Here is an 18,480-nt window from a genome sequence, read left to right on the forward strand (position 1 = left end):
CTGTGTGTGTATGTAGTAGAAGAAGAAAAATATTCCTTGCCAGGTTATGCTCTGCCTCTGTTCCCGGGGAGCTTTTGTGGAAAATTGTGTTAAGATAGGCAAAGAGTGAATACGTCATGCAGAATCCCTCGTACTCTGTGTGTGTGTTTAATGACGGTTGTGAGAGCCACAGAGGACAAGGACTGAATTTGAAGCTCGTGGGTTTGCACATTTGAAAGGCTGTTTTCTCGTATGTGATTCTAGTTGCACTTAGGGTGCGTGGGTTATTTTGGAAAGACGGACTAAAACTTGTCTGTGTGTGATGACAGCTTTTTCTTTTTACTTAGGATTTGTAGCGTGCTTGAAAGCATAAATCTAAGCTCGTTCCTCTTAGTAAAGGCTTGAAAAGAAGTAGCAATCCCAATAAATGTATCCGTTAATGATACACTTTTTGTTGAATATCACTATTACTCCTTCATTATATTTGCATTTTCCTCTTTTTTTTTATAGGCAGTTGCTGGTTATTTTGATATATTTTTTGAGAAGAACTGTCACAACAAGGTGAGTATTTGGGGTTACGCATTTTTAAATGTTTTTGAGAGATGAGGGTGTTCTTGTATTTTATTCTGCCCCAAGGTGTTTGGCAGCGAGTCTGTTTTGCTGTAGCAAACACTTAATGTGCATGTGGATTTGGTAATTGATTGATGTCGTGCGATATCAAAAATGTTGTTCTTAATCAAACTCTTGAACTCTTCCATTGCAGGTCTTGTTTTCAACTGGTCCCCAGTGTACCAAAACACACTGGAAACAGACAGTTTTTCTCCTGGAGAAACCAATTCCTGTAGAAGCAGGTATATTTAAATTCAGTTGTGGTGCAAAAATGGTTGTGTTACACTACTGTTATCATTAAATGTAAATTTAAAATACTTTCAAAATGATTCAAATGTTAAAAAGAACTAGTAAATAAGTCTTTTAGCAGCTGTTAGATTTATTTTTTTTGGTCTCAAAGCACTGGGAAATATCTATTGGTACAAATCAATTTTAAAAATACATATAAATGTCTGTATAGTTATATTGTAAGTGGGCATATGTCTTAAACTTAGTGTCCTGGTTTGAGGTAGTAGCTCCGTACTTGAATTTTTATGAGAAAACTTCTGTATCAAAGCATTTCCGAGGCAGAAAAATACAAGACCAGAACACTGCTGTTAACGTTCTCTTAATTTTAACATTACTAATGTTCTTAAGTATCGTATTTGTTAAGCGATTGCACAGGACTTTTTGCAGCACTCCTGAACTATGCTGCGTTTGTTAAATGAATCATGAATATACGTATAGGTGTTGTACCTGACACTGTGGGATTACTCTCTAAATTGAAAACAGTTTCAAAGAACTCACAACCATGAGCTTGATCCATCGAGGCATGGAAAAAAGGTATTTTGATACACTGTAAATTTTTATAAAATGAGTAAGTGCCATAGTACCTTTCACCTTGAATTTGAAGCAAGTAAAAAGGCTTTTGGTTGGCATCAAGGTTAACCCAAAATTCAGATGATAAATTGTTGAAGTAAGGTTTTGAAGACTAAAGTGATGCTTGTTAGTGGTTTTAATTAGTTCTATTTAGTAAGTCTTGAAAAATACATTTTTATGCAAGTAGTCAAATATTCCTTCCTTTGTGAACACAGAAATACATCTGTGGCCGTCACAGGATAGTCATGCAAGAGGATGGACATACAACAGGTCAAAAATTATAAGTCTTGCCATCTTATTCCCGTAGAGCTGCACTTTCTTTCGGACTCACCTAGTCTTTTTATAATCAAAGGAAATAAAGTAGTTAAATCTTTATGCTGTTCTATTTTTTTTTTTTTTTTCCCACTTAACCACTAGATATTTACTCACCACTCACCCGGTGGTGAATTAATTATCTTTGAGGGCCATTTTTCATTACAGATGAGCAGGACCAAGGGACCTCAGACTGGCGCTCATGTCTGCTGGTCAGTTAATATACTCATGGTAATAAATGGTCCTAACCTGAACAGTTTATAAATAGATCAGAAATATTGGGGAAAAGCGTGCAAAAACTCGTGTGGATGCTGAAAAAAATACCTGAGGTCAAGATGTTTAGAGGTGCTGTAGAGAAGTATTGACGTAGATGGAATATTGTCTCTTAACAGACCTAATTATGACTGTACAATGGTGAAAGCAGCATCTGCAGTCAATTACGCTGCTTTTACAGTTGCCTTTTCCAGCTATCAGCCATGACAACTTTTTACCAGGAGCTTCTCTGCTAAAGGCACTATGCTCTGTGTTACCCAATAAATCATTTCTCTCTTTTGTGCTTTGACTTTATATTCTTAAGTAATTTTTATTTGCATATTCTTAGGTCCCGTCACTTCTTGGGGTGCACATACGCATATGTGCATTTGTACTTGGCTTGTGTTCTGTTCGGTTTCTCTTTCTAGACAAGGCTGGCTAAGGTCTCCTTGCTGCAACTCATTAAATTTCAATGTCACAGAGTGTGAAGTGAAATTTTTTTAAGTGCAATGACATTTGATAGAATATGCACATTATTTAATATTACATAGATCGTTTGACATTTGGTAAATGTGTGAAATTACTGGGAGGTGTGCCTGGCTCTAGAATTCTAGTCTAGGTGCGGTGACTTTCCGAAGACAACTGCAGAAATGGTGTGCTTTGAAGCAGTGAACACAACCTAGTTGACCTTCAAGATCACTTTTCCCGTAACTCCTTCCTTTCTCTTTATTAGCTCGTATTTCTTAAAATTATTCCCATAACAAATCTTGTTTCCGCTGTGTTTCTTTCTACCTGCCTCCTTCTCTTCACAATTATTTAAGTTTCCCTTTCCTATCCTTTTACCCATTCTGTCTGTTTTCATATTTTATACAAAATTACCACTTTAATCTAGGATTCTCTACCTGTTATTTACAGTGTTAGAGAAGGTTCTGAGAGAAAACTCTCGATGAAATGTCCTTTTCCTCTGTAATCCCAATTTTAATTTCTGTGGGATATTTGTTTATGGATGACATAATACCATCGGGGCAGAAGGTGTTTCCTGATATTTACATAGGAATGTTGCTTAATTTAGGTGATTATTTTAAAAAACATTCTCTCCAACTTTGATCTTTCTCCTTAATTGTTCCAAAAATCTTTTTTCCTCAAGGCATGTTACTAGAAATACAGATTTCCCGACCTTCCATTTTGTTATAGTTTTTTTCCTTTCTAATTATAGCAACTTAACCACTACCTACCAAGATTAATATTTAACCGTCGTCTTTGATTTCTTCAGTCTTTCACTTTCCATTTTACCAGCTAAACAAACTGCTCAAACTTCTTTTGCAGTATACGTAAAGTTGTACTTCGAGCTGTTTCTCATCTGTCACTTGTTAATGAATTAGCACTGCTTCTTACCATTTTACCGTGCGTTGTTTCTGCCTGGCACGTTGAACTGAGCTCCACTCCAAACTTAGCTTTTGGGGAAACTTTTTGTCTTCAGGTGGACTTTTCTCAATGCAAGTTAACTGAAGAATAAAGTAACTATATTAGATTAAATACATTTGCATCATTTGAAGGCTTCAGCCTTGATGTCCATCCTTGTGTTTACTAATATTCATCAATCCTCTGTATAAATTCTCAGAATAAGAAATATATACATGGCACTGGGAGACACAGCGAAGAACACCCACTTGTGACTAAATGTATTCATAGAATCATTTAGGTTGGAAGAGATCTTAAGATCATGAAGTCCAACCGCAAATGTAACAGTGCCAAAACCACCACTAAACCATGTCCCTCAGCACCGCATCTGCCCATCTTTTAAATACCTCCAGGGATGGCCACTCCACCAGTTCCCTGGGCAGCCTGTTCCAACGCTTGACAACCCTTTCGGTGAAGAAACTTTTCCTAATATCCATCTTAAACCTCCCGTGGCGCAAATTGAGGCCATTTCTGCTTGTCCTGTCACTTGTTACTTGGGAGAAGAGACCGATTTTTCCCTCCCCCTCGCTATACCCTCCTTTCAGGGAGCTGTAGAGAGCGAGAAGGTCTCCCCTCAGCCTCCTTTTCTCCAGGCTGACTACCCCCATTCCCTCAGCTGCTCCTCATCAGACCTGTGCTCCAGACCCCTCACCAGCTTTGTTGCCCTTCTCTGGACACGCTCCACCGCCTCTATGTCTGTCTTGTAGTGAGGGGCCCAAAACTGAACGCAGTATTTGAGGTGAGGCCTCACCAGTGCCGAGTACAGGGGGACGATCACTTCTCTAGCCCTGCTGGCCACACTATTCCTGATAGAGGCCAGGATGCTGTTGGCCTTCTTGGCTGTTTAGCCAGCTGTTGTCCAACATCCCCGGGTCCTTTTCCTCTGGGCAGCTTTCCAGCTGCTCTTCCCCAAGCCTGTAGTGCTGCATGGGGTGGTTGTGACCCAAGTGCAGGACCCGGCACTTGGCTGTGCTGAACCACACACCATTGGCCTCAGCCCATCGGTCCAGCCTGGCCAGATCCCTCTGCAGAACCTTCCTACGCTCAGGCAGACCAACGCTCCCACCCAACTTGATGTTGTCTGCTATGTTGTTTGAGTCAGGACAAGCTCTTTTCTTCATAAATATTGGAAAATAAATAGAAATAGTATAATTTGAGTCATGCAATAATCTGACCAGTGTACCCGTGGTGCCATTTGCTTTCAGTATTGTGAAAGAGGAATTTGGTGGTATAAAATGCCTTTAAAATGTGTTCTTGTTCTGAAAGCATCTTTCAGACAGGGCGGCGGGGTTTTTTCCCCGGTAAAGAAAAATGGTTCTCTCAGACTTCTAATTCTGAGTAAAATAGTAGGGCTGACTTCAAGTCTCTCGGATGCTTTATAGCTTTTGGGGATGTGCCTGAACTGGTTATAAAGCACCGTTTGTATTTGGATTTGCTCTGTAAAAGAGGTTGAGCTTACAGATATCTGAACCTGTTGGGTATTTAACAGAAAAAGTCTCCTTTACGCCGTGGCAAAATTGTTTTGTTCTGCAGTGTGAACTAGCTCATTTTCTCAGCTGTTTGATGCCAGGTTATTTGTTGTAAAAATAGATCTGTTTTCTCAGCCATAAAAAAGACTGAATGTTTTGATCTCTGTTCTAATGATAACAGAATCAAGCCATTACAAGCCAAAGGATGGGGCTTGCAACTAATCCTCCCTCCTTTGCCGTTCCTGCCGCAGCCTGCGCTCAGTGTGCGGTGTTTGCAAATTCTCTGGGATGAAATGGGAGAGGTTTAATCTAGGTCCAAAGCTCTGGAGAGTGAGGCAGTAAAAGTTACACACAATTAATACTTCTGTTTTGCCACTGAATTTCAGCTTGAGACCAGACTATGGTAGACAGCTTTTTATATAGTTTTAATGGATAATTTCTTTTGATTTGGTTTAGATTTGATGTGTGAGTGGGGGATAGTCTCTTACTACTCGTGTACCCTGAAAAGCTAGTTTTCCTCCTCACCGACTGTGACGAGAGACTTGAAGCTGGTGTACAATGAAGTAAAACAAGATAGCATCAACGTGTTGGATATGCTTTAACTGCTTAGCATGCAGTAAAATTAAAGAAACTGGAGAAAGAAGCCAGATGATGTTTTTATTGCCAGAAAAAATGGGGTTTCTCAGACAAAAGAGCATTGTATTATAGACTCCCTACAGAGTACAAGGCTTCACTTAGCAGCCCTTTTAACAGCTTGAAAATGTCTTTATTTTGAAAATTGAAATTGAGATGCCAAAGCAGTAGCTTTTTCTTATTAATGGTCCAAACATGAGTCTCTTCCTTTCATTGAAACATTCCTGTTCAGTTTCATAAACAAAAAATTATATACAGAGTAGCATTCTGCTTTGCTTGTCTCAAGCATTTACTAAATAAATAAAATGCTTACAAAAAATATTTTAAAGGGGCCACAGAATCTTTTCAGTAACAGTGCATGAAGTTAAAACCTGGATCTGTAGACAAGCACATTCTATTAGCAATAAAACCGCATATTGTCGGCATTTTGTGTTCTTGATATTGCGTCGCAGCGGAAATAAAACCTTGATTTGTTTTTCTGTGGTGCTAAAAGGGGCTAACACAGCAAAACTGAAGTAGAGCTCACATGAGTAAGCCCCTGTAAAGTCCTTGATTATCTTTACCTCCCCAGTCTCCATAATTGAGTAGCTGTTTGTAAATTTACAAACTGAAAAATGTTAATTTGTCTACCTAGAGAGTTTGCTTAAAAGTAGGAAAACAGCACTGGCACAATTAATCTGTCTGAATGTTATGATCTTACGCAATATTGAAGTATTTCAATACCTCCCAGTTGGATAATTTGGTTCCTAATTGAGATTTTACTGTCTGGTTTGCCTGTCTACAGCTGCAACATAGCGTCTGTAGGACACTGTCACTTGTTTACTTACAAGAGATACCTTCAAAAATTATGCTCGCTTGTAAAATCTGGTAATTGTTAAAACTTGGATTTTGAGGTCAGACTGAATTTTGCATGTCTTGTGCTCTATCTTTCAAAATCTGCAGTTTAAAATCATCCTGCTGACTGTCCAGAAACATTTGTAAGTGTGTATTTGACACTCTGAATTGAGAGAACCACTTCCCATGGCTGTTTTATCTCATTGAAAGATAATAGAAGTTTTGTTTACAGACGGAAAAACTGGGATGGATTTCTTGTGCTGCTCTCTGTGGCCCCCTTAGCAGGTTCTGAGACTGCAAGGGGATATGGCTCATACAGCAGCAACAACCTGGGTTTCTCAGAAGTTTGTCACAACTGCTGAGAGAGAAAGATTGGGCCAAGGCTGTACAGTTTAGGATGTCTACTGCAAAAAACAGTGAATTAACACTAGTTCTAGGTGAGTGAGGTTGCCTACTGCAGCTATACTTTTTGGAGGACCGTGTCTCTGGTCTTCACAGTGCCAATTATTTCTGGTACTTGAGCTATCTTGGGCATCTCGGTCACTTGCGGTGTGTGCGCATTATCTTAGGTTGTCTTACCTTAATTGGCTGCGTAGACTTCTTCGCAGCAGCGTCATTCGTAGGTTGTCCCGGGGAGTTGAATGATGCCAATTTGGTACAAAAACTCTTCAGAGAATATGCTCAGGGCATGAAAGGAAAAGACAGAGCATCAGCATAGTTTCAGAAGAGGGCGAACAGTGATGTAGCAGAAAGGAGCTGGTAAAAAGCTGCTTAGTTTAGAAGAGTAACCAGCTGGCAGAAGAAGGGTGTCACAGATAAGATGGATAACGCCAAAAGGCAGTGATTTCTGCTCGGTACGGAAACTGCTCGTTGGGTCGCATTGGGTTGGGGATTCAGTGAGAGATATGGCCAAATGGGAAGGTGGCAGTCTGTGTGCAGCTGCAAGTGGCTGCAGTTTAAGAAGATGAATGGGAGGATTAAGGATAAGTTACTGAGTTTAAGGAGAGTTTTCTTGGTCCCACCACAAATGATTTGTCTTACATTGTTCTTTTTGGTTTTCAGAAAATAAATGGTGTATGGAAACTACTTTCTAGCCAACTCTTCCAGAGTAATGCTTTTGAGACTTACTTTTTTTCAAGTTGCATAAGATAGTGGGTCCAGTGAGTCTAAACTGGAGTGAAAAACTAGATAATGTTTAAATTGTCGGCCTCAAGCGAGGACAACCTTACCGTGAAGAGCGGTGTCAAAGCAACTGTGAAGGCACGTGCGGCTCCACTTAGAAGCTTGTGGTTGTTGCAGTGTAGGGGACTTGTAAAGATATTTCTCACCAGCAGTTTGGTAGTTAAGATATCTTTAGCACAAATCCACCCCAGTTTTCTCACAGCTGTCCTTGAAACAATTCCAGTGAGATCTTTTGTAAGGTTCTTAAATTTTAAGGGGGGTCAGAACAAAGAATTCATTGAGTGCCATGTTCTTACTTGTCTCACTCTTAGCTTCATAAAGCTCTTCCACGGGAAGAAGGAAACCTGAAAGATCTTGATCGCTGGCTACCTTTAGTAACTCTTTCCATCTTTTTCATAATCAAAGAGGGAAGGGGACACCAAGTTGTACTGAAAGGCAGGGCAGTTCTTCACATGACAAGTTCATTGCCATGGATCGTTTTGAGCTTTAAGTAGATGTTAGGGATATGCATGGAGGGGACTGCGGGTGGTCTTGAGGTTCAGATTGGATTAATCAAGTTGTAGACTGAAAAAATATGGTTGTTTAGGCCTAAACACCCTTCGTGATAGGGCATAGGGCTCGTGCACTGAGAGGTGTCTGTGCTCACGAACTGAAGGCTTGTCCAGTGTGTGATTGTATTGAACAAACATAAGTGAAAGGTACAATTGCGGACAGTTTCACTGATGGTAAAAGTCAGAACCAAAAGAAACTATTTTGAGTGTTGAGAGCACGTGTATAGGGTGTACTGTAGAGCATTGTAATCAGATGTGTGTTATTTGGCAGTGGGACAGTGTGTACCCAGGGATGCTTTTTTTTTTTTTTTTTTTTTTTTTTTTTTTCCTCCAGTGCTAGCAAGCTTGTGCAGCATTTAGTTGGGTTTGTTTATTATTTTGGGGGACAAATTTCTCAGCTTCCCAAGGGATAATAAAAACGCGGGAGGGGGATCGTAATGGATTCAGTTTTGTCCTAATCAAACTGCAGTGGCACTGTGTGGTTCACTCGCATTCAGCTGAGCGTGATAAGAGCAAGGTGATGCAGCTGAGTCCCGCAGACGGCTTCCTGCAGGCGGCTCACAGGACAGCAGAATGGTGAACAAACATCACTCATTTTCTATCTACATGACATTGATTAATTGTTCAGAACTGCCTTTTTGTTAGTTGGTCGCACTGCCGTTGTTTGCTTTGGCCTTCAGAAAATGCTCTTTAGAAAGGCAGATTTAATGTGGTTACCGCGTAAGAAATAGCGGAGAAAAAGGGAGCGCATCATTTCATTAGCTGCCTTTGCAGACAGAATCTCAGGGGTTGTTTTGTGAAGTCAGCTGTGATCGGTGAAATTATTTGACTTCATTTATTGTATTGCTTTGTTTTAAAGGGCAAGATTGCTGTATGGATTGATTTAAATAGTGGCATTTTAATTCTCTTAGAGGCTCTTTAGTCTTCACAATTTTTAAAACATTCAGTATTACAGGATGCTAAAATATATCAAATAATTCGTTTTGCAGCAGTTCTGAAAATCTCTGTGTTCCAACTAGGTTAAACTTCCTAGCTGGAAATAAGCTATAACACCCTTTTTTCTTTACCTTGTCCTTCTACCTGGCAAATCTGTCTCTATTTAAGTAAGCTGTGAAATAATTTTTGCAATTCTTTGCAAATCACATTGTATTATGTCAGTCATTTGTGTCCTAATAATAAAGCTGCACAGGAATTGAAGTGGAATCTCCAACTAACTGTTAAATTACCAAAAAATACGAAATTATTATTTGATCTTTTGTACAGCATTGGTACCACAGTCATTCTTGTTGAAAAGCTTTCTCAGGTGTTTATACTGCAGCCTTTGACAAAATATCCTGTGAGTTTACTGTGTGGGGATGCAACTGAGAATTGTGCCTAATGGAGAAGTCTAAAATTCTTACTGACTTTTAAACCGGCCTGGTTTTCAAATTGCTATTTGGTTTTGTGGTAAAGCATATTGAAAACTTCAACTTTTTAGCAGAACACAAACAATGGTGTTTAAATCGCAGTAAGTAATGAACAGCTGGGAAATACTTTGGATGCAGCGAGATAGAAAAGTGGTAACAGTGGATGTGGCTGGTGTGAGGGATGAAGACGAATGGGGCAAGGGAGGTCTGATGGAAGAGTAGCAGAGAACTTACTGCTGTAGATCGAGATCATGCTCTCCGATAATGTCTTTACAGAAACATCTCTTAGATGTAGTTCTTGTGGTTTTGAAATGATGGTTTGAAGTGGCTCCAGCGATGGGCTTCCGAAATATTTACAAATCTAACTTAAATTTCAGGTCTTATTAAGGGTGGAAAATAAATTGATATTAGTTTTTTTTTCTAGTAACCACAAGCAGCAATCTTCACAAAAGCATAGTGAAATTGAGAGATCTGCACGGTAATCTCATTTAAAAACAAGACTAAAAAGCCTGTATAGGTAATACTTCCTTGCAGTATGAGGCAATATCTGTATTTGTGTATATTTTTTTTTCTTTAGATACTAGAATATTTACTGAGTGTGTAGTTTCCTAAAGCTATAAAGAATGGAATATGTATATTGGTCATCAAGCCAGGGCCGGGGTATAAAAACAGAATACGTCATTCCAGAGCTTTTGCAATGACATGTAAGTTGCATAAAAGTTTGAGCTGTAACTGACCTTTTGAGTATTGCACTGAAGGCCACCGAAGAAGATATCCCGATTGTTGTAGTCCCCCCATGTGTTATAGAAGGTGGAGGTCCTCCAACTTCAAAATTAGTCTCTTGCTGGGGCACATCATTTCTGCTTTTACTTGGAAATGTTAATGCTGTTAGCTTCAAGTTTTAATTTATTTTTTTCTAACATAAATGTGGGGTTAATTTTAAAACTTCACACGTTGTCAGATTTAAAAATTAAAAATCCATTCTGCCTCTCTGCAGTTTAGGCCACTGAATTTCACTTGCCTGTAAATAAGTGAAGTATAAAATACTAACCTGCAGGTATTTGGGTTCAGCCTCTGGGTTGTATCCTGAGCTCTTTTCGAAACTACGGTTTGGTTATTTTTGTATGTGACAAATCTGAAATCATTCTTGTGCTAATCTGAGTTTGAAGTAATCTCTGATGCATGATGTACTAGAAGTATTTAGGTAGTTCAAAAAAACATACAAATCTAGTCATTTCCACTTAAGAGATGTTGATACCTTCAGACTTCAGGCTTTTAGTCTAGACGCCAAAATTGGGAAGCCATTCTTCACGCATACATACCTGAAATTGCCGTGTATGTAAATATTTCAAATGCTGAGATGTTTAAAAAGTAATCTTTTCATACATATGTAACATTAATGTATTTGGTCACATCTAGCTATATCAACAAAGAAATTTGCATTTGCAAATATGTCTGCAGTTTGCTTCCGTTTCTTTACCTCTAGATTGGTTTTCTCTTTGCATGAAACTAAAGACTTGAAGCTAAAATCATAGCCACGCTAATGTTTTTGGAATGTATTAGCCTGTCTCCAGTACTTAGTGGGGACCATGTATCTGAAATGTAAGTCGTATATGGTTTAGGGAAACTTATGAAACTCTTACCCCCATACCTTCACTCTGCGGAGATCTGAGGCTTTTCTTTTTGTTACCCCCCTTGCTTCCTGGTCCAGCACTCAAGTCTGGAAGATTCTTACGGCACTGCCCAGGGAACATGGAATTTGCTGGCTTTTTGTTGGGGTGGGGGGTGGGGGTTGGGGGAAACAGAGGAAAGCTAATAAGAAAACTAAACTCTCTGATGTCCTCCTGCACTGCCTTCTCAGTAAATTTGTGCTTAATATTCAAAAATATGAATATTGTTAATTAAAGTAGCTTCTTAATTATGTGGAAATCAAGAACCCTGTTGAAAGCTTGGTCTCTCAAAACTGCTTTTTAAATAAAGCTTTCAAATAAGCGGATAGTAAACCCTAGGACTAGCTATGGATTTCAGTTTGTGTGACTTTTACGTGATAGACACAAACTTTAAAGTTTTGTTTTAAATTTATATAGCATGAATCAGTTCCTGGAGCTCCTGATATCCGTAAATCTAGTTTTCTGCTATCTTCTTAGTATAAGCATCTTGGATGCGAGGGGGGGAAGAAGGTAAGAACAGCTGTGCCTGTAGAGAAGTGGGTTTATTGTCCCTTCATCTATTCCTGTATAAAGTTTCAGAAAGTTGCATAGTTATAAAGGCTTTTCACATCTTAGCCGTTGAGTAAGTTTGCATGACAATATAATGGACTGTTAGATGACGAAATTGGACTTACAGATCCACAAATAATCTCCTGTCTTGTGTGTGAGAAGTAAAACATCTCTTCTTAGAGACTAGACACAAGTTCTTAAAACCAGCACAGCAGGTTTCATTTTTCTCCTCATTTATTTTAGAATCTGAAAGTTCTTTAAAAACCTAGAATAGACTGTTGAATTATGCAAAGAGTAAACGTGGAAGAACTTGGTGTGCTGTGGAACTGTGGCTGCTGTTGGGATGGAACCAGGCTTGATCAGCAAAGGCTTGGACAAAATGTTAAACAGAAACATCAAGGCCTGGCAAAAGCTTTTACTTAAATTTAGTAACATCCAAAGGGAGAGTTGTGCCTCTTTAGATGTCTCTTGGCTCTTTCCATCTGTCTCAAAGCGTTCTCTCTGGTTTTGGCTGAAGCACATATATGCCAAGCCAAGGTCAAGAAAGCCTGATAGCTTGTAAAACAAAACTTGACATTAATACTGTTTATACTTGAAATGCTGTGAAGGTTTCTGTGTTTGTTTCCTGCCAGATAAAAACATTAAGGAATTAGAGCTTAAATGAAATGCAGTGCAAATACAAACCACACGGCATATGCAGTAGGAAGTGGAATAGGTTTTTGTGGTTACTTGGTTTTACTCAAAGTTGATAGTAGCAATACTTTTAAATTAGGGAGCTCAGCAAAGGAATAACGCGATGTTAAATTTTGCGGACTAGCAATTTTGCTTTTCTATACTTTTTTATTACTGCTAATAATTTGCTGACTTCATGGATGGAAATCTATGTTCAAGAACTTAAAGACGTATATAATTTCATGAGAAAATGAGTTGATATTTGAATCGGGGGGATGGGGTGAGAAAGAGTACAACAGCATTTCCTACCTGTCCAGCGGAGACTTGTGTGTCCCGGGAAATGTTAGGTAGTGATGTGCAGATCCAACTCAACCAGATACAAAGAGCAGTTAATGCAGCCAAGGAATACAGTGGTTTTCCCCAGTCACAAGTAAAATAATTGGTGTATGAACTCTTTGGGTGGGTCATGTGAGAAGTAAAGCATCAGACATAACTCAGCACCTCGCCAGGTTTAACTGCGGTCAGTTTGACTTAAGTTTGTTGTCAAAGCCATTGCTTAGAGCCTTGAAAACATAAAGGAAACCTTTGTAGACCTGCTTAAATCTGATTAATTGGCTACAGCTTCTCATGCGGCGTAAGGGTATGTAATGCATCTTTGCTGTTACTGTGTGTGATTCGGTAATGTAAGCATAATAATTTCCTTCTTACTTTTGCAGGAGAGGCCCTGAGAGGAAAGATAACAGTCCGCAAAAACAGAAAGGATCCACGGTCCCTCTTTATAACTCTTTCAGTGAAGGACACGCAGCAGACCTACAGCCTTCAGTGAAAATTCTGCGCGTATAACTTTGGGAAATGTCAAACTCAAATGTTAGATTTAACTGTTGATAACTGTTTCTAAATATCAAAAAATGGTAAACTCCTGGACTTGTGTGTGTATATGCACACACAAGGATATGAAAAGTTTACCTAGAATTGAGAGAGTACGGTTTGGATGCTTTTGCACTGGGATGTGGAGACTGACGACAAAATCAGATTCCGCTGTGTTTCACGTGGTGTGGGGAAGGCAAGAAAGATGGTTTTGGGTTATGCGAGACTCTGAGGTGAGAAAAATCAGATTAAAGTCTTGCTGTGAGGAATAATAAATATGGTCTCTCAATATTATTTTATTCTCCAACGGGCAAAATCCTTTTGCAATTTTTGGGGTTGTTTTTGTTTTGTTTTGTTTTTACAAAAGAAGCTAAATTGTGTGCCAGTGCACCTCAACAGTAGCTGGAAAATCCCAGTGGGAATGTTTGGAACTCCAACTGCAGGTTTGCAGCAGCAAAGACTTTATTTTTATTACACTTCTGTAATTAAAAAGTTGTATCACATTTCACTTACATTTATCTAAATAAATGAACCGAGTATGTTATATAATGTGGTTGACGGTTTTCTGTGTAATTGGAAATTCTTCTGTCTATCCAGTGATGATGGCTCATTTATTTGTGGCTACAGTTTTTTCTGTGCTAGCCTGTTGGAGCATAGGTGGATGGCAACGTGTATTTTAGCAGCTTTAGGAAAAATACCGTGAACAAACAGCAGCAGTCACTGGAACGGTGGATTTAGGCCCGTACAGAAACAGACTACGAACAGTCAAGGATTGATGTGTGTGTCGTGATGTTTAAACACTTGAAACTGCAATAGAGTTGGAACTAAGTGTATCACCATGCAATTTATGTGCTTTTATTGTATATGTATATTTGTGTCGAGAGCGGTTTAAAAAAAATCATTTCAAGAAGCAAAGATGGCAGGTTTTTTGCTAGTAATCTCTGAACTGCTCTTAAAATAATGTTGGGACCTTTTTTAAAGAACTAAGACAAGGAGGAAATCCTTTCCCTTGGAATCTGCTCAACAAAGTTTAGGTAATTGTATAATGGGGTAAAATACTTAGTCTTTTGCCTATAACTAAAGAAGAATATTACCAGTGGTAGTGCCGATTTAGTAGAAAAGTGGAAACTTGTGTTCCAAAAGCTGAAATTCTCCTGCAGCGCAGCGCTTGCCTTCCTACAGCGGGTGTTGAATAGGAAGTGACAGTTGCTACAGTGCTACTGTATTTTTCAACTGAAAACAGACTTGTGGATTTGTACTTCATCTTACACTGCTTTTATCCTCTCTGTGGAACCACGTGGCTTACTAATTTGCATCCAGATAATTGTGGAACTATGTGGCTGGGGTGGGGTGAGGATTCTCTCCTTTGTGAAAACTATTGAGTTACCTTTAGACCCTTAAATGTCCTGATTAACACCTAGATGTTCAAGAGCTCAGCTCACACGCAGCAGCAGCATAATAAGGATGTTCAGGTGCTGAGCACCTGATCTGGTTAACTCAATGGTCTAAATGTGGGCTTGGCTATTAGTGACACCTTGGCTATTATGTTCACCTAGTAGTAGGTATGAATTCATCGCTCGCGTTGATTTTTAGATCCCTCAATTTTATGCAAGTGGGATTGTACACAGTTGATAAATTCTGCGTATTTTTCAGAATTTTGTTTTCAGGATCAGCTTTACTATAAAAATTTGATTAATAAATGAGACAATTGCACACACAAAAAAAATCAAAGATGCCAGATTTATTCCACAGTGGTATTTGGCGAGTATGAGTGTTCTACGGTGATGTGTAAGTCTCGGTGACCTGCTGCCGTTTTTCTGGCGGGGTGAGGTATATTGCTTTTGAAAATACATGGATTATCTTTGATTGTTAAAATGCTTGACCATGGTTATCTGAAACGAAAGACTGTTCAACTCTACAAAAATTGACCTTGTAGATGAAATGCCGGCAGTTGGCATTGGGCTGATTAATGGAGTTTGTGACAGAGTTACCGGTATTAGTAAATACGCAGGCTGGAGGATGGACTGCTAATTTTGTCCATTGCCGAAAGGCGCTGTAGAAATACAGGATATTGACAGACTCAGCAGAAATTCTGATACGGTGTTTTGAGTACCATGGCAACCAGAAGTTGGAAGGATCTGCATCTGATTTTGATCATCTGATCCGTAGTTGATTGTGGGAGCTTTATGTGTTTTTAGTGTGACTGACGCTTTGAGGTATTGATGTTGGAGTAGATGATCTTGTTGAGGTCCCTTCCAACTTTAATTTTTCAATGCTTCTGCAGATTTTGTAGAAATTGAGACTATGTGTTTGTATAAATATTCCCATAGAAGGCAAGAAAGGAGGAAAAAATGCAAAGGCCTATACAGAGTTTGGGTAGCCTTCAGTAACAGGGTGAAAAAATAAGTGAAAAAAATGGTTGAAAATGTGTAAAACGAAAGGAAATGCTAGCTATTATTAAAAAAAAAAAAAAAAAAAAAACCAAAAACAAAAAACAACCAACCAAACATCAAAACACACAACCAAACCAAAACAACAAACTCCATCAAGAAGAGACGATTTGGTATCATTTAACCGGAACGAAAATGTCCTGAAAAGACCTTAATTAATGTAAAGCCTGAGGAGGGTCATTTGATAAAGGCATCAGAGTTTCAAAGAACTTTAAATACACGAGTGGGAATTGATCTAATAGCCAGTGTCGCACAGTGTCCTGTGGAAACAGCCCATCGGTTAGAAGTGGCTTTTCCCAACCAAGCAGTTGAATAATGCGGGATAATCTGACAGCACTATCAGTTATTTATGCTTCCCATTTGTAATTCTGAGAGTTGGGTGTTGTAGGAAATGTGATCAATAAATACTCTCTTAAAGGCACTCTAATGATTGAATCAGAGGCAGAAAAGTGGAAAGTAATGGTTTTGAGTAGAAATACCCCTGAATTTGTCCAGTGAGAGAGTAATGCCGCATGCAAAATGTGATCTTTTATTCTAAGGCATGTGGTCAATGTGGCCAAAGGTGCAAATAATCGGTAACTGAATTAAAAAAAAATATATATATATATAAAAGACTGTGGCAATGGTTGGAAATGGGAAGTTGTGCATTCTGCGTAGTTCGGGAGAACATCTCTTTCTCCAGGCGGCGGTAACGGTAACATCTTGTCCTCCAGCTACCTCTGCTGCGTGCAGGTTGCGGGTCTTGTCATCATCAAGTACTTGTGCAGACTCTCGATGTCTGACCTGTTTGGCCAAACAGCCGCAGCTCATTGCTGCGGAAAAGCAAACAGTATCATCCTTATCTTGGGTATTTTTGCTCTCGAGAGGGTGATGAGAATCGTGCAGGTTTATCTGGATTGGGTGTTTGTAGTCTCTGCACGTCAGTTCTGGTGACAGTTGCTGCTTGGTTGTGTTGATGGGCACGTGCAGAGTTGTGCTTTGTCCCCCCGGCGTTTCCCACCCTTCTGCTCACCCGTCTGCAACTACTCGTGCTCTCTGACCCGGAGTTACAATACCCTCACCTGCTTCTGTACTGCTAAGGACGTTTGCTCCCTGCGCATCCTCTTAAAATTCCTTTTACGATAAGATGATACAGCCCAGTTGTAGCTGAAATGGCCATTTGTCAGTCGTTTGTGTATCGATTTTCAAAATATTGTTTTAACAATTGGCTAAAAGTCATAGTTTCAGACCTAGATTTATTACTTTAGCGTGTGCTCCTGTATTCAGAAAAGAAAGGAAAAAGTGAATTGTAGAGAGCCTGAATTTCACTTATCATCTGACAGTACTTGTCAGATAAATAAAATCAATAAGTCAAATAAATACCTCACAGTATTTATCTTCTTAGTAGCAATTCCTCACATGACAAAATCTTTTTTTTTTTTTTTTTTTCCCTGACTAAGAAACATCACATTGGTGTATCCTATGGGTTAGCTCTCGCTAGCTTTGAAATTCAGATTTGGCCTTTATTTACCTGCCTTTCTTTCTTTGAGATGCGTTTCCTCCGGTCTCCTCTCCTCCCTCTCCTTCCCGCAGGCAGCAAACCCCACTGGTGGCTGCTGCTGTCCCTCTTGCACCGCTCCTCCCTGCCCTTGTGGTTCTCACACACGATACGCACAGCTGTTTGCTCCGTTTCAGAGCACATCTCTCTTGTCCCTGACCTTTAGGGTTTTTTTTTCCTCTTTGGGGTGTTTTGTTGGTTCCTGGGTTGTTTGAGCATCTTTTAATGTGCCCTGACAGCATTCCCTTATTTCTGACGACCGGAGCTTCCCGTTATCGGAAAGCTCCAACTCATCTGTCCCCAGTCCATATGCTGCTCCTCTTCTCCCTGCTCCTTCTTTCATTCCAAATGTTAAATATGTAGATTATTCTTGAGAGATGCAACAAACTGTGGAGGAGCGTAAGCTTTGCTTTAGCGCTCGGCGCTGCCCAGGGTGGGCTTGATGTGCAGGGCAGAAAGGGGGTGCAGAGGCAATAAGACCAGTACAGACAAAAGATTGTTACGGGCCTTAAAATGCATTAATTAGTTGTTGTTGCTAATGGAGAACCGCTAAAGCATGCTAAAAAGTCTGATTCGGTCTATGAGGCACATCTAGGAGGATATTAAGAAAAAATTAATACCAAGATTGGTAATTTCAGGTCAATGGTCAGATGCATGAAGTAAAATGAAATTATATTTTGATACTTTGATTAAGGTGTGTGCAATGTAATTTCACATGCATAAAGAAAAAAGCCTTTTCTTTGGCGTCAGCAATATTTAGGACCCTTAATTCACTTTATAAATTAATTTCGTGAAGCTTCCGCACAGTAAAGGGCGAACACGGTGGTAATAGCCCATCTGTCTTCCAGGAGGATGAAAGTTTGCCTGCCCCAAATTGGAGGTGGCAATTATCACTTAACAGGAAAGATTCTTCATTTGCATATCCGAGGAACCTGCGTGGTAGGTAGTAGCAGTGTCATGGAATTGTGTGTATGTTCCCAGTATTTATACCCATATATGCACCCATATGTGCTCATATACACACCCGTACTGGAGCCATACCGAAATTTTCCCGTTTGCACCATGCATTTCCAAAATAGCAAATACTAATGGCGCTGTTTATAAATGCATATTGTATTCACTGAATGTTTTGTAGTTCAACTATTTCTTTCTATTGAAATACACTTGTAGATTAGTTATTATGATTGTG

General features: G+C 39.4%; 1 protein-coding gene across 1 annotated transcript in view; it reads left to right on the top strand.

Moving 5' to 3' along the window:
• PRMT3 (protein arginine methyltransferase 3) overlaps positions 1-13,598 on the top strand; it is a gene marked incomplete at its 5' end in the record, with an annotated part of 65,432 nt that extends 51,834 nt beyond the window's left edge. The window contains 3 exons of the mRNA XM_082485621.1: positions 490-540; positions 743-830; positions 13,154-13,598. Of these exons, the coding sequence (XP_082341747.1) occupies positions 490-540; positions 743-830; positions 13,154-13,263 (249 nt within the window). The 3' untranslated portion in view covers positions 13,264-13,598. The remainder of the gene's footprint in view (positions 1-489; positions 541-742; positions 831-13,153) is intronic.
• Between the last annotated feature and the right edge of the window lie 4,882 nt (positions 13,599-18,480).

This window comes from Vanellus vanellus, assembly GCF_965231255.1.
Source record: "Vanellus vanellus genome assembly, chromosome: 6".
NCBI lineage: Eukaryota > Metazoa > Chordata > Aves > Charadriiformes > Charadriidae > Vanellus > Vanellus vanellus.